The sequence below is a fragment of the Taeniopygia guttata genome, chromosome 25 (genome assembly GCF_048771995.1).
Source record: "Taeniopygia guttata chromosome 25, bTaeGut7.mat, whole genome shotgun sequence".
NCBI classification, from domain to species: domain Eukaryota; kingdom Metazoa; phylum Chordata; class Aves; order Passeriformes; family Estrildidae; genus Taeniopygia; species Taeniopygia guttata.
Genome location: NC_133050.1, coordinates 5,918,426 through 5,933,874, shown reverse-complemented (window position 1 = coordinate 5,933,874; position 15,449 = coordinate 5,918,426). Strand labels below are relative to the sequence as shown.

The following is a 15,449-nucleotide window of genomic DNA, read 5'->3' as shown; positions in this document are numbered from 1 at the left end:
TCTGCTCCCTCCCACAGCTCTGCCAGCCTTTCTGCAGGCCAGATGGCCCCTTCTTCCTCCTGGGGCACTTTAGGGCTTCTCCTTTCCCTGGGCTTCATGCAGGCCCACGGGTGAGCCCGCTCTGGCTCCTGGCACAGCGTGGGCTCCATCCGCCTTTCCCAGTCCAATGGGCACTGCTGTACTCTGAGCAGGACCCAAAAGCTTTTGTGTTCCCACCTCATGCACACCCTGGAGGGAGCAGGGAGCTGGGAGGAGCCCACAGCGAGATTGGGACCCCACCAGAATCCCCTTTCCTCCCCACCAGAGGAGGAGCTCTGGCACAGTGAACATCAAACACCAAACACCAAATCCACACCAAACACCAAATCCACACCGAACACCATTTATTCACCACCCGTGTGAAGGGACAGCAGCAGTCCCAGGGTACTCCAGTCCCCTCAGGGACCCTCTGTCCCCTCGTGGTGGGTCCCCCCGTGCTCCTTCAGGCTCCCTCAGCGGTCCTTCCTGCGCAGCGGTGGGGACGGGGGGTAGTGGCGGGCAGGGGGCACGTCATAGTGACTGGGGATGTGGCTGTTCTTGGGGGAGTCGTAGTGGCTGGGGGGCTCTCTGGTGGGGGGGCCTTCAGGACAGCTCTCTGTGGGGACAAGAGAAGGCTGCAAGGGGACACGTTCCCCCCAGGGTCATGAAGGCCCGTCACCAATGTCCCCCACGGGGCTGTCACCAAGGCTGTTTCTTCCTGGAGCTATGCATTCCCCATCACTGGGGTTGTGACCCCACTCACCAGGGCCACCAGGGCCACCAGGGCCACCAGGGCCACCAGGGCCAGGGGATGCTCAGCCGTACCCTCCTGTGGTGGCTCCTCGAGGAGCCCGATCTCAGCGTAGGACATCTCCCTCTGCACAGGGGATTTCATCTCCATGTAGCTGCCCTCGTGGGCCTTGGCAGCGGCAGGGGGCAGCTCCTTGATGGTGGCGTAGGGGTTCTCGCTGGCCAGGGAGCTGGCGCTGGTCCTCAGCCCCTCCCAGGGGTGCTCTGGGGGAGAAGGAGTTGGGGGAGCACGGGGAGAAGGAGCAGCTGTGTCTCAGGCAAGTCCCAGCCCCATCCCTTTCCTACCCCATCCCTGTCCCTTCCACATCGCCACCCTAATCCAGTCCTGTTCCAACCCAGCCACAAACCATCCCTGCCTCTTCCTCATCTCATCCCTGCCTCTTCCCTATCCCATCTCATCCCTGCCTCTTCTCCATCCCAGCCTCGTCTCTTCCCCATCCCAACCCATCCCTGTCCCTTCCACATCCCAGCAAATTCTGTCACTTCCCCATGCCATGCCATCCCATCCCATCCTCATCTCCATCCCATCCTCATCTCCACCCCCATCTTATCCCATCCCATCTCCATCTTCATCCCATCTTCATCCTCATCTCCATCCCTATCCCCATCCCATCCCATTGTCATCGCCACCCCCATCTTATCCCATCCTATCTCCATCTCCCTCTCCCTCTCCCTCTCCATCTCCATCTCCATCTCCATCTCCATCTCCATCTCCATCTCCATCTCCATCTCCATCTCCATCTCCATCTCCATCTCCATCTCCATCTCCATGCCCATCTCCATCCCATCCCATCCCATCCCATCCCATCCCATCCCATCCCATCCCATCCCATCCCATCCCATCCCATCCCATCCCATCCCATCCCATCCCATCCCATCCCATCCCATCCCATCCCATCCCACCTTTGCTGTCACCCTTCCTCAGGCCATGGCTGTAGGTGTAGCTCCTGTCCAGCTGCCTCCCTGTTCACAGGGCAGATTTGGGGTCCCCTCTGCTTCCTCTTCCCTCCATCATGAAAGTTCTCCCCCATCCCCACCCCAGCCCCTTCCCAGGGGATCCTGAGCATCAGGGGGACACTCAGGTGCCCACCCCACTCTGGAGCTGCCCCTCCATGTCCTCCTCACCCCTGGGCCCGAGGTGTTTCCAGTCAGGCGGCAGCGTGGCATTGCCTTCGGGGCTGTAGGGCATCTCCACGCCAGGGAAGAGCTGGGTGCCAGGCACCTGCAGCCCAAAAAGGGGACAAGTTGGCCTCGAAGGTGGCATCAGCAGTGCCCCACATGCACCGTGCTGTCCTGTGCCAGCCTGCTGTACCTTGAGGGAGCTGGCTCTGTCCTGGGGGCCGGGGGCTGGCAGCGGGCACTGCGGCAGCGGGCACCGCGGCAGCGGGCACTGCGACAGCGTGTGGTAGCTGGGGTTGGAGTAGTAGTGGGCGTGCTGGCTCGGGGGCACATCTGCAGGGACAGGAGTCAGCCTGGTGCCAGAGGGCCACCACGAGGCCACCACACCTCGCCCACGCTGCTGACCTGGCACCATGTAGTCCGAGGTGTCCGTCTGTCCTGCTCTGTAGGCCACGGCCAGGTGCCGCCGCTCCTTGTCCTTCTGCCAGCGGTGGTAGCACAGGCTGGTGGCCACCACAGCCACCAGCAGTGCCACCAAGGCCACCAGGCTCAGCAGCATGCCCAGGGGGCTGTAGGCTGCAGGAGGGGCTGGCTCGATGCTGTAGGGCAGGTCAGGATTCCCTAGTGGGGCGGGGAGGAGGGTCAGTCCTCAGGGTGGGGGAAAAACTTGGGGTCCCCCACCCTGTCCCCACTCACCAGCCTCACAGCGGGGCCCAGCCGTGCCGGGGGCGCAGGGACACGTCCCGTTGGTGGGGTCGCAGGTGGCATTGTGGGGACAGTGGCAGAGCTGGTCACACTGGAGCCCAAAGGTCCCGGGGGCACAGGCTGGGGACACAGCGGGACCGTACAGCTCCGTACTGGGACCAGTCAGCCACAAACTGGACCAATAGCTCCATACTGGGACCAGTTAGCCACAGGGTGGGCCAATATTTTCATACTGGGACCAGCTAGCCACAGGGTGGTACAATAGCTCCACACTGGGACCAGTTAGCCACAAAGTGGTCCAATACCTCCATACTGGAACCAGCTAGCTACAAGGTGGCCCAACAGCTCCATACTGGAACCAGTTAGCTACAAGCTGGTCCAATAGTTTCATACTGGGACCAGTTAGCCACAAGGTGGCCCAATAACTTCATACTGGGACCAGTCAGCCACAAGCTGGTCCAATAACTCCATACTGGGACCAGTTGGCCACAAGCTGGTCCAATAGTTTCATACTGGGACCAGTCAGCCACAAACTGGTCCAATAGCTCCATACTGGGACCAGTTGGCCACAAGCTGGTCCAATAGCTCCATACTGGGACCAGTCAGCCACAAGGTGGCCCAACAGCTCCATACTGGGACCAGTTAGCCACAAGGTGGCCCAACAGCTCCATACTGGGACCAGTTAGCCACAAGCTAGTCCAACAGCTCCACACTGGGACCAGTTAGCCACACGGTGGCCCAAAGATCCATACTGGGACCAGTTAGCCACAAGGTGGTCCAATAGCTCCATACTGGGACCAGTCAGCCACAAACTGGTCCAACAGCTCCATACTGGGACCAGTTACCCACAAGCTGGCCCAATATTTTCATACTGGGACCAGTTAGCCACAAGGTGGCCAGCACCATGGAGGTCCCCAGGGGTCTGCATGGCTCCATCCTGCCCAGGCCAAGACCGCACAGGAGCCACCCACGGGCAGCTCTGCCTCTGGCTCCCTCCATCTCAATCATGGACCCCACGCTCCCCCTGACCCCCACTCACGCTGGGAGCAGCGGGGACCCCTCCAGCCCGGGCTGCAGAGGCAGGAGCCGTTGGTGGGGTGGCAGGAGGAGCCGTTGGCGCAGGAGCAGCTCAGGGAGCAGCGTTTGCCGTAGCGGCCGGGGGGACAGGCTGGGGACAGAGGGACGAGCTTGGCATTGACCCCTAGGGACCCAGGTGGGATCAGCCTGGATTTTTGGGGTGCTGACTCACTGCGCTGGCAGCTGGGGCCGCGGTAACCCGGGGTGCAGGTGCAGGACCCATCCTGGGGGGAGCAGGATGCTCCGTTGCGGCAGGAGCAGGACTCGTGGCAGCCGCGTCCCCAGGAGCCCTGGGGACAGCCCTGCTTGCACTGCCGCCCTGTAGGGAGGGTGAGAGGTGAAGCTGATGGCTGAGGGCACCCTGAGGTCCTCCCCACACCTGCTGTGCCCTTTACCTGTCCAGCCTGGCAGGCAGCGGCACTCTCCCGTCGCGGGGTCACAGCCGTCGGCGTGGGCACACACGCAGCGCTCCCCACAGCCCGCCCCAAATGTCCCATTCTGGAGCGTGGGCATGGCCTGGGGGTCAGCACAGGGAGGTGGCACCAACCCCCAGTGCCAGCACAGCGGGCAGGACTCACCGGGCAGGGCTGCAGGCACTGAGGGCCCTGCCAGCCCGGGGGACAGCGGCAGGTCCCGCTCTGGGGGTCGCAGGACGCCCCGTGGGCACAGTCGCAGCTCCGGTTGCAGCTGAGACCCCAAAAACCAGCAGGACACGGCGTTGAGCAGTCAGGTCCGTGCCAGCCTGTGGGGTGGCATGAGGGGACAGTGGGGTGGGTGTGGGATGGGGACAGGGACCCCCCAGGACCCCTGTGCGCCCACCTTCCTTGCAGAAGCAGGAGCCGTCGAGCGGGGAGCAGGCCAGGGCGTGCTGGCAGGAGCAGCGCCCCGAGCAGTTCACCCCAAAAGTGTTGGGGGGACACAGGGAGGAGCAGTGCTCGTCCTGGGCGTGGGGACCGAAAATTCAGACCCCTGCCCAGGGCTGGGGAAAGCACCCACGTTTCTGTGGGTCACCCGGCGCTGTAGGGGAAGTGGACAACCCCAAAACCCCTCATTGTCCCACGGGAACCCCAAGCTCTCCCCAGGGTTGCCCAGATCCCCAAGTTGCCCCCTAAAGGTGCCCCCAAAGGATGCCCAGATCCTAAAACTGCCCTCAGAGATAACCAGAACCCCAAACCATTCTTGAGGATGCCCAGACTCCCCTGTTTTGCTCAGGAATGCCCAAACCCCATCCTTGCCCCAGGGATGCCCAGACCCCCCTGTTGCCCCCAGAGATGCCCAGACCCCCCTGTTGCTCCCAGGGATGCCCAGACCCCCAGTCCATCCCTGAGGATGCCCAGACTCCCCTGTTGCCCCCAGGGATGCCCAGACCCCCCAACCCATCCCTGAGGATGCCCAGACCCCACTGTTGCCCCCAGGGATGCCCAGATCCCCCAACCCATCCCTGAGGATGCCCAGACTCCCCTGTTGCTCCCAGGGATGCCCAGACCTGATGTTGCCCCCAGAAATGCCCAGACCCCATGTTTTCCCCAGGAATGCCCAAACCCCATCCTTGCCCCAGGGATTCCCAGACCCCCCTGTTGCCCCCAGGGATGCCCAGACCCCCCTGTTGCCCCCAGAGATGCCCAAAACCTCATGTTGCCCCCAGAAATGCCCAGACCCCCCAATCCATCCCTGAGGATGCCCAGACCCCCCTGTTGCCCCCAGAGATGCCCAGACCCCCCTGTTGCCCCCAGAGATGCCCAAACCCCCCTGTTGCCCCCAGGGATGCCCAGACCCTCCTGTTGCTCCCAGGGATGCCCAGACCCCCCAACCCATCCCTGAGGATGCCCAGACTCCCCTGTTTCCTCCAGGGATGCCCAGACCCCCCTGTTGCCCCCAGGCATGCCCAAACCTCAATGTTGCCCCCAGAAATGCCCAGACCCCACGCTTGCCCACCCCCCAAACCATCCAGACACCCCCATTCCCCCCAGAACTATCCAGAACCCCCATGCCCCCTCCAGCAGCACCCAGCCCCCCCTCTGCCCGTGCCCCTCACCGTGTAGCCCGGGGGGCATTGGCAGTGCCCCGTGGTGCCATCACAGACCCCCCCGTGGAGGCAGAGGCAGCTCTGCAGGCAGCCGGGCCCGAAGGAGCCGGGGGGACAGCTCTCGTTGCAGTAGAGCCCTGCCCAGCCCGGGTGGCAAAGGCACTCCCCGAGCATCGGGTGGCAGCTGGGGGTGCACGCTCAGAACCCCAGTGCTCCCAGTGCTCCCAGTGCTCCCAGTGCTCCCAGTGCTCCCAGTGCTCCCAGTACGGGGCACTGGCTGCACTGGGAAGGGCCTTTGCAAATGGGGGAGCACGAAACACCTCCCCAGGTGGGGTGGAAGGGGTCCTGGTGATGCAGCCAGCGCCCGGCTGGGGGGGTGAGGGTGTGGGGGGCACCACAGGGGGGGAGGTGGGGGAGGTGGGAGAGGATGGATATGGTGGGAGAAGGAGGAGATGGGTGGGATGGGGCTGTTGGGGTGGGATTGGGGTGCCAGGAAGGGATGGGAATGTTGGGGTGGGATTGGGGTGCCAGGATGGGATGGGAGTGTTGGGGAAGGATTGGGATGCTGAGGTGGGATTGGGGTGCCAGGACGGGATGGGGATGTTGGGGTGGGGATACCGGGGTGGGATTGGGGTGCCAGGGTGGGATTGGGGTGCCAGGAAGGGATGGGGGTGTTGGGGTGGAGTTGGGCACGCTGGGCTGGGATGGGGATGTTGGGAAAGGTTTGGGATACTGGAGTGGGATGAGGATGTTGGGGTGGGATTGGGGTGCTGGAGTGGGATTGGGGTGCCAGGATGGGATGGGAATGTTGGGGTGGGCTGGGGATGCTGGGCTGGGATGGGGATGTCGGGAAAGGATTGGGATACTGGGGTGGGATGAGGATGCTAGGGTGGGATTGGGGTGCTGGGGTGGGATTGGGGTGCTGGCATGGGATTGGGGTGGCAGGATGGGGTGGTGGTGTTGGGGTGGGGATGTTGGGGTGGGATTGAGGTGCTGGGGTGGGATTGGGGTGCCAGGATGGGATGGGGGTATTGGGGTGAGATTGAGGTGCCAGGAAGGGATTGGGATGTTGGGGTGGGATTGGGGTGCTGGGGTGGGATTGGGGTGCCAGGGTGAGATGAGGGTGTTGGGGAAGGATTGGGATGTTGAGGTGGGATTGGGGTGCCAGGAAGGGATGGGAATGTTGGGGTGGGATGGGGGTGTTGGGGAAGGATTGGGGTGCCAGGGCGGACTGGGGATGCTGGGGTGAGATTGAAGTGCCAGGATGGGATGGGGGTATTGGGGTGGGATTGGGGTGCCAGGGTGGGATGGGGATGTTGGGGTGGGGATACTGGGGTGGGATTGGGGTGCCAGGGTGGGATGGGGATGTTGGGGTGAGATGAGGGTTTTGGGATGCTGGGGTGGGACTGGGGTGCCAGGATGGGATGGTGGTGTTGGGGTGGGGATGTTGGGGTGGGATTGGGGTTGCAGGATGGGATGGGGTGGTTGGGGTGAGATGAGGGTTTTGGGATGCTGGGCTGGGATCGGGGTGCCAGGATGGGCTGGGGCCGCCGGGGTGGGCCGGGGCCGTACCTCTGGCTGTGCTGGGGGTGGCAGAGGCAGCGGCTCTGGCAGTGCAGCCCGTAGAGGCCGGGCAGGCAGTGCCGCTCCTCGCAGCGGCTGCCCTGGTACCCGGCCTCGCACAGGCAGCCCCCGTGCACGTGGAAGCACTGGCCCCCGTTGGCACAGTCGCAGCTCTCCTGGCAGTCCTGCCCGTACCGCCCCACTGGGCACCTCTCCTGGCACCTGCATGGGGGGCAGAGGTGGTGACACAGCCCTGCCAAGAGCTGGGTGCCCCCTGGGATGCCCCCTAGCCCCGAGCTGAGTCCATCCAGCCCTTTGCACGCCAGCCTGGGAGAGCTGAGGGTGCCTGGCCTGCATGGAGACCTGGTCCTGGGTGGTGGTGGCCTTGTCCCCATGTGCCACATCCCCATGTGCCACATCCCCATGTGCCCCCTGTGCCCTGCCCCTGGATGCCCCCTCCCTGTGCACCTCCATCTCCACCTACTCCCAGACCATGGGCCCCCACTCCAAAAATGTCCTGTCCCCAAGTGTCCCCTCCCGCTGCCCATCCGACCCGCTGTACCCCCAATCCCCTCCCCGCCATCCCTGTGTATCCCCAGCCCCACATCCCTGCCCCCACAATCCCCCACATTCCCCTCCCCTCCATCCCCCCACCACCTCAGACCCCCAGCCCCACATTTTCCCCGTGCCCAGTTGCCCCCTCACTGCTCTCCAGTGAAGCCAGGGGCACACTGGCACTGTCCCCCGTGGGGGTCACAGTGCCCCCCGTTGTGGCAGCGACACTCGCCCTGGCAGCCAGGCCCAAAGCGCCCGGGGGGGCACGGCACCGAGCAGATCTCCCCCTGCAAAGCAGCACCGGGCTCAGCAGGGGAAACTGAGGCACAGCCCGTGTCTGGAGAGGGGCACAGCCCACCTACCATCCATCCGTGGGGGCAGATGCAGGTGCTGCTGCTGGAGGGGTGGCAGATGCCCCCGTTCTGGCAGGGGCAGGGCGTGGTGCAGGACATGCCCTCAGGGCAGGGCACCTCGCAGCTGTGGGGGGTGAGGGGTGAGCAGAGCCTGCCTGGGGCTGGCAGAGGAGGGGAGGGCACAGAGGGAGGGGTCCCGACTCACAGGGGGCCGCTCAGCCCCGCTGGGCACAGGCAGGCGCCAGTGGAGGCGTTGCAGGGCGCCTGGTGGTGGCAGGGGCAGGACAGGTGACAGCTCTGCCCATAGGTGCCAGGTGGGCATGGCTGGCTGCACAGGGGGTCGGCAAAGCCGGGGGGACAGGAGCAGACCCCGGTCAGGGGGTTACAAGGTGCCCCGTGGTGGCAGGGGCAGCGCTGTCCACAGTCCAGCCCCCAGGAATGCTCATCGCACTCTGCGTGGGGGAGACAGCGGTGATTCCCATCCCATCCCATCCCATCCCATCCCATCCCATCCCATCCCATCCCATCCCATCCCATCCCATCCCATCCCATCCCATCCCATCCCATCCCATCCCATCCCATCCCATCCCATGGATCCCATCCCATCCCATCCCATCCCATCCCGTCCCGTCCCGTCCCGTCCCGTCCCATCAATCCCATCCCATCCCATCCTGTCCCGTCAATCCCATCCCATCCCATCCCATCCCATCCCGTCCCGTCCCGTCCCGTCCCGTCCCGTCCCGTCCCGTCCCATCCCATCCCATCCCATCCCAATATCCATCCCATCCCATCCCATCCCATCCCATCCCATCCCATCCCATCCCATCCCATCCCATCCCATCCCATCCCATCCCATCCCATCCCATCCCATCCCATCCCATCCCATCCCATCCCATCCTCCTCCCATCTCTACCCCTACCCCATTCCCATCCATCCTATCCGTGCTCCCATCCCCTCTTCCTCTCCATCCCATTCTCCATCCCCATTCTCCATCCCCATTCCAACCTCTCCCAATTTCCATCCCAATATCCATCCCCATTCCAACTCATCCCAGTCTCCATCCCCTCTTCCTCTCCATCCCAAACCATCCAATTCTCCATCCTCTCTTCCTCCCCATCCCAATCTCCATCCCCTTTCCAACCCATCCCATTCTCCATCCCTTTTTCAACCCATCCCAAACTCCATCCCCATTCCAACTCATCCCAGTCTCCATTCCCTCTTCCTCTCCATCCCAATCTCCATCCCAAACCATCCTATTCTCCATCCTCTCTCCATCCCCATCCTAAACCATCCCAATCTCCATACCCATTCCAACTCATCCCAATTTCCATCCCAAACCATCCCAATCTCCATCCCCTCTTCCTCCTCATCCCAATCTCCATCCCCTCTTCCTCTCCATCCCAATTTCCATCCCAACTCATCCCATTCTCCATCCTCTCTTCCTCCCCATCCCATTCTCCATCCCCCTTTCCAACCCATCTCCATCTCCATCCCCTTTATCCCCATCCCAATCTCCATCCCCATTCCAACTCATCCCAGTCTCCATTCCCTCTTCCTCTCCATCCCATTCTCCATCCTCTCTCCATCCCCATCCCAAACCATCCCAATCTCCAACCCCTTTCCAACCCATCCCATTCTCCATCCCCTTTTCAACCCATCCCAATCTCCATGCCCATTCCAACTCATCCCAGTCTCCATTCCTTCTTCCTCTCCATCCCAATCTCCATCCCAAACCATCCCATTCTCCATCCTCTCTCCATCCCCATCCCAAACCATCCCAATCTCCAACCCCTTTCCAACCCATCCCATTCTCCATCCCCTTTTCAACCCATCCCAATCTCCATGCCCATTCCAACTCATCCCAGTCTCCATTCCTTCTTCCTCTCCATCCCAATCTCCATCCCAAACCATCCCATTCTCCATCCTCTCTCCATCCCCATCCCAAATCATCCCAATCTCCAACCCCTCTTCCTCCCCATCCCAATCTCCATCCCCATTCCAACCCATCCCAACCCATCCCATTCTCCATCCCCATTCCAATCCATCCCAACCTCCATCTCCATCCCAACTCATCCCATTCTCCATCCTCTCTCCATCCCCATCCCAAACCATCCCAATCTCCAACCCCTTTCCAACCCATCCCAATCTCCATCCCCATTCCAACTCATCCCAATTTCCATCTCAAACCATCCCAATCTCCATCCCCATTCCAACCCATCCCAACCCATCCCATTCTCCATCCCCCTTTCCAACCCATCCCAATTTCCATCCCCCTTCCAACCCACCCCATTCTCCATGCCCATCCCATGCCCACCCCGTTCTCTTCCCACCCAGGGCCATTCCCATCCCATCCTCTCCCCACCCCAACCCATCCCAACCCCATCCCCATTAACCCCTTGGCTGCCCCACCGTGGCCGCCCACCCCTCCAGGGCAGCCCACTGCCCCCTCTGCCACCCCTGGCTGGGGGTGCCCAGCCCAGCTGTGCCCAGCTGTGCCCAGCTGTGCCCAGCCCTCACCGCTGGAGCAGCTGGGGCCGCGCCAGCCCGGCTCGCACTGGCACAGCTCGGGAGCCACGCAGCGGCCGTGGACACACTCCTGGCTGCAGTGAGCTGGGGGGACACGGCCGAGCAGAGGGTGTCCTCAGGGAGCTCTGGGGACACTCTGCACCCTGGGGACACATCCCAGAGCCCCCCTGGAGCCCCGGCCCCACTCACGGGCACAGGAGTCCCGGCTCTCGTAGTAGCCCTGGCAGCACTGGTAGCGCCGCCGGTAGCTGGTGCGGATGGCCTGGCGGTACTCGGTGCGGTACGCCACCCTGTGCCACCAGGGGACACGGTGACAGCGCTGTCCCCCTGCCCTTGGGGACACCCTGTGCTGGGACAGCCCTCCCAGTCCCCCTCCAGTCCTCCCAGTGCCCTGGGGGCACTCTGAACTGGGACAGCCCTCCCAGTCCCCCTCTAGACCTCCCAGTGCCCTGGGGACACCCTGTGCTGGGACAACCCTCCCAGGGCCCCTCCAGTCCTCCCAGTGCCCTGGGGACACCCTGAACTGACACAGCCCTCCCAGTCCCTTTCCAGTCCTCCCAGTGCCCTGGGGACACGCTGTGGTGGGACAGCCCTCCCAGTGCCCTGGGGACACCCTACACTGGGACAGCCCTCCCAGCCCCCCTGGCCATGGGCACAGCCCCACTCCAGTCCTCCCAGTGCCCTGGGGACACCCTGAACTGGGACAGCCCTCCCAGGGCCCCTCCAGTCCTCCCAGTGCCCTGGGGACACTCTGAACTGGGACAGCCCTCCCAGTCCCCCTCCAGTCCTCCCAGTGCCCTGGGGACACCCTGGGGTGGGACAGCCCCCTCCAGTGCCTCACAGCCTTTGGGACACCCTGGGGTGGGACATTCCCCCTCCAGCCCCCCACAGCCCTGGGGACACCCTGGGGTGGGACATTCCCCCTCCAGCCCCCCACAGCCCTGGGGACACCCTGGGGTGGGACATTCCCCCTCCAGCCCCCCATGGCCCTGGGGACACCCTGGGGTGGGACATTCCCCCACCCTGGGGGGGGACATTCCCCCTGCAGCCCCCCACAGCCCTGGGGACACCCTGAGGTCCCCGAGGGGCTCTGGGGAGCTTGGGGGTGCTCCCACCTCTGCTTTGGGCAGGGCAGGGGGATGCCCAGACCCCCGGGGCAGGGCTCGCTGGAGGGCACAACGTGGGGTTTGGTGTAGGACTCCTTCGCTAGCGCCGTGAAGCTGCGGGTGGGGGGAATTCGGGGTGACTGCGAGTCCTGGCAGACCCCCCCGCTGTCGCTGTCCCCCTCCCCTGTCCCCTCGGTCCTACCTCTCCCAGTAGCTGCAGACGTTGGGGTCTCCGGGCTGGAGGGCAGCCAGGAGCCCGGCGTGCACCGCCAGCACCGCGGCCCGCAGCAGCATCCTGCCCGGAGAGACCGCGGCTGCAGCCCGGTGCCTCCGCACATTCCCGCTCCCCACCCACCGCCCCCGGCCCCAGCTCCTCATCCGACCTCCCTGCAGGGCTGGTTTTGCATTCCTGCATCCCAAAAAACATCCCCGGCCCCGCTGCTCCCCGAGCCTGTGCCAAGGGGAAACTGAGGCACGGCCGCTCAGCAGCCTGGGTGGTCCCACTCAGCCTCACCCCAACATTGCTGACACACCCCGGGGAGCATCGGGAGCATCACCCCGACCTGTCCTGGAGACCCCAACCTCCGGAGGGGGGGATGCTGGCCCCACTTCAACTCGCTCTGTGTTTATTCCCACTCGTGTTTCTGGATCCAGCAGCTTCTTGCTCAACCCAGAGAGGGTCTGGCTCTGCCGGGGCGGCTCGAGGAGCGTTTTGAACCGGGGACCCGCGACCCCCGAGCCCCCCGAGCCCCCCGAGCCCCCCGTGCTGTTTACCGGGGCAGGACAGCCGTGTGCCAAGGAGGAAACAGAGGTTTCCTGGTCAGCACAGCTGGATTTAGCGGGGCTTCCTTGCTGCTCCAACCCTATCACACCCCAAAAGTCCTCCCTGGCTTCATCCTCCCCCCTCACCAGACCCCGCGCTGCGTTTTGGGGCCAGAGCATCCGGTTTTGGGTGGAAAAACTGTTAGTGGGAAAGTTTTCCCCCCGTTTCCCTTCAACTCCCGGCAGTGTGGAATTAATTGCTCAGCCGCTGCCAAAATTCCCTCGCATGGACCCTGCCGAGGGGGGGAGAGCCAGGGGAACCCCGAGCTCAGCCCCAACTTCATCCCCGGGGGACCAGGGCGGGGGTCCCAGCATTGCTGGGAAAAACAGGAACCACGGGGAGATGCTGGCAGGAAAAGCCAGGAGCCATCAAAACGTGCCGGGGGGCTCAGCCCCCCCAAAAAACCGGCGCTCCTCACCCCACCGACACCCCTAAGAGCCTCGCGGGTGGGCTGAGGAGCATCCCGCCGGTGATGGGGTGAAAGGAGCGTGTGGGGCGCGGCCAGAGGAGCAGCCCTGCCCTGTCCCCACGGGGGACACGCTGTGGGTCCCCCCCCACAGCCGCTATCTCTGCCCCGGTGTTTCCTCCGCCACAGCCCGGCCGCTGACGCGTTTCCTCAGGGATGCGGCTGGGTGAGGGCGAGGGGGGCACGGGTGTCACTTAGGGGCAGGGACAGCGTTGGGGTCACCCCAGGGTGTCGCAGCACTGCCCCACACCCCACCCGCTGTCCCACAGCCACCCCTCACCTCGCAACCTGCACCATCCCTGGGGACCGTCCCCTCCCACAGCGCCCACGGTGCCACCCGCCCGTGCCACCCCTGGGTGCCCGGGTGGGGGTGGCACTCACCTGCCGGGGCCGCGGTGGCACCGGGGGCAGAGCCCCGCCGCGGGCTGGGCTGGCCGGGCCGGGATGGCGCAGCGCGGCCGTCGGAAGCGGAGGGAGGGCTGGAGCTGCTCTCAGGAAGTTTGGACGTGGAGTCAACTACGGAAAAGGGAAAAAAATAAAAAAAATCCCCTTAATTATTTTTTTCTTTTTTTTTTCTTTTTTTTTTTTTTTTTTTTTTTCTTTTTTTTTTTTTTTTTGGCACAGCAGCAGGGCCGGGACTGCTCTCACAGAGCACGGGATGGGGAAGGGTCTGTGGGGACATCCCGGTGCAGCCCCTCAGCGGGGTGCTGGTGTCCCCTCCCCGAGGGCTCTGTGGCACCCATGGGTGCAGGGCTTGACCCTCAGGCTGGGGCAAGCGAAGGGACCCCTTGAGCAAGGGGCAGCTGCTCTGTGGGGAGGGGATGTGGGGACCAGGGTGTCCTTTGGCTTCAGGGCAGGGGAGGCTGGCAGCAGAGCAGAGCCCGGGGTTGGTGCCCAACACCGCGGGTACAGCATCCCTGTATCCCAGGGACACATTATCCCTGCATCCCAATATCCCTGGCACATCATCTCTGCATCCCAGGACATCATCCCTGCATCCCAACATCCCTGGCACATCGTCCCTGCCTCCCAGGACATCATCCCTGCATCCCAACATCCCTGGCACATCGTCCCTGCATCCCAGGACATCATCCCTGTATCCCAACATCCCTGGACATCATCCCTGTATCCCAGGGACACATCATTCCTGCATCCCAACATCTCTGATACATCATTCCTGCCTCCCAGGACATCATCCTGCATCCCAACATCCCTGGCACATCATTCCTGCATCCCAGGGACACATCATTCCTGCATCCCAATATCGCAGGACAACATCCCCACATCCCAGGATATAATCCCTGCATCCCAGGACATCATCCCTGCATCCCAACATCCTGGGCACATCATCCCTGCATCCCAGGACACATAATTCCTGCATCCCAACATCCCAGGACATCCTCTCTGCATTCCAGGCACGCCTCATTCCTGCACCCCCAAATCTCGGGTTCCCACCCCCCCCCATCCCAGGCACACAGCATCCCCACATCTCCGGGTCCTGGCTGCACCCCAGGACTGCAGCCACCCCCTCACCCCGAAATCTCCGTGTCAGCACGGGTGGCACCGTGTTCCCCCACCCCGGGACCCCTTACCCAGCTGCCCCCCACCCCCAGCACACATTAGCGGTCTCGGCGGCTCCCGAGGCGCCGCTAATTGCTCTGCTCGTTACAGGAACAGCTCTAATCACTCCCAACGATTTTCACATCCCGGGGAGACTCTGCTGCCCGCCCCCCTCGCCTCTCCATTAGGATCAAGCCCACCCACCCCAAAACGGCGCTCCCGGAGCAGGGGCGGTGGAATAGGAATAGGAAAGGATATCGGAGATGGGACAAGCTGGGGACATCCGGAGCTGAGGGGCTGCCGGGGAAGTGACCCCTCCCTCCATCCCTCCCTGCAATGCTTTTTAAGGTGTCCCCAGGGCGGGGGGAATATTGCTCGGGGACATTGAGGCGGCACTTCAGTGCTGAGATGCCTTTGCAGCCCCCCCGGGAGCCCCAAAAGCGGAGGGGATGGAGACCCCCGAGTGCAATTTGGTGTGGTTGGGGCTGTGGATGGGCAGGACCCTCAGCTCCCCTAAACACCACCCCAAACACATCGCTGATCCTCTTACTACCCCTTAGTGATAGTAAAAGGGTTTTTAAATCATGGGGATTTAGGGTTAAAAGGAAAAATAAGCTTAGTAGGCCCTGAAAAGAAAAAGATAAATACCCTAGGTACATTAAGAGCTTGTACTTGCTAGAACTGCACATGTGTAGCTTGTACATGATAAATGATATAATTGTTAGATGTGATGATTGTTTAG

At 63.2% G+C, this 15,449-nt stretch overlaps 1 protein-coding gene across 3 annotated transcripts; it reads right to left on the bottom strand.

Moving 5' to 3' along the window:
• Positions 1 to 368: 368 nt before the first annotated feature.
• On the bottom strand, positions 369 to 13,644 carry PEAR1 (platelet endothelial aggregation receptor 1). Of its 3 annotated transcripts, XM_030291483.4 has the most exons (22): positions 13,529 to 13,644; positions 12,061 to 12,153; positions 11,868 to 11,972; positions 10,942 to 11,042; positions 10,744 to 10,836; positions 8,432 to 8,678; positions 8,236 to 8,350; positions 8,024 to 8,160; positions 7,328 to 7,540; positions 5,765 to 5,939; positions 4,549 to 4,669; positions 4,308 to 4,471; positions 4,125 to 4,227; positions 3,902 to 4,048; positions 3,692 to 3,820; positions 2,644 to 2,772; positions 2,353 to 2,568; positions 2,141 to 2,280; positions 1,954 to 2,050; positions 1,732 to 1,791; positions 844 to 1,032; positions 369 to 634 (listed from the first exon to the last, which is right to left on the bottom strand). In XM_030291483.4, exons 2-22 carry the CDS (start codon positions 12,150 to 12,152, stop codon positions 492 to 494), a joined length of 2,916 nt encoding a protein of 971 aa, XP_030147343.4. In that variant the 5' UTR covers position 12,153; positions 13,529 to 13,644; the 3' UTR covers positions 369 to 491. The 3 variants fall into 3 exon arrangements, with proteins under 3 accessions (XP_030147343.4, XP_041577091.2, XP_072774659.1); XM_041721157.2 differs by having other exon boundaries at positions 8,024 to 8,350; XM_072918558.1 differs by lacking the exon at positions 1,732 to 1,791 and having other exon boundaries at positions 8,024 to 8,350.
• Positions 13,645 to 15,449: the final 1,805 nt, after the last annotated feature.

Coding starts and splice junctions, on each gene's coding strand:
- PEAR1 (XM_041721157.2), bottom strand. CDS start 12,152: ATGCTGCTGCGGGCCGCGGTGCTGGCGGTGCACGCCGGGCTCCTGGCT. Junction 8,351..8,431: donor GCGGGGCTGAGCGGCCCCCT/GTGAGTCGGGAC, acceptor CACCCCCCACAG/CTGCGAGGTGCCCTGCCCTG. Junction 4,670..5,764: donor AATGCCCCCCGGGCTACACG/GTGAGGGGCACG, acceptor CCCCACGCCCAG/GACGAGCACTGCTCCTCCCT.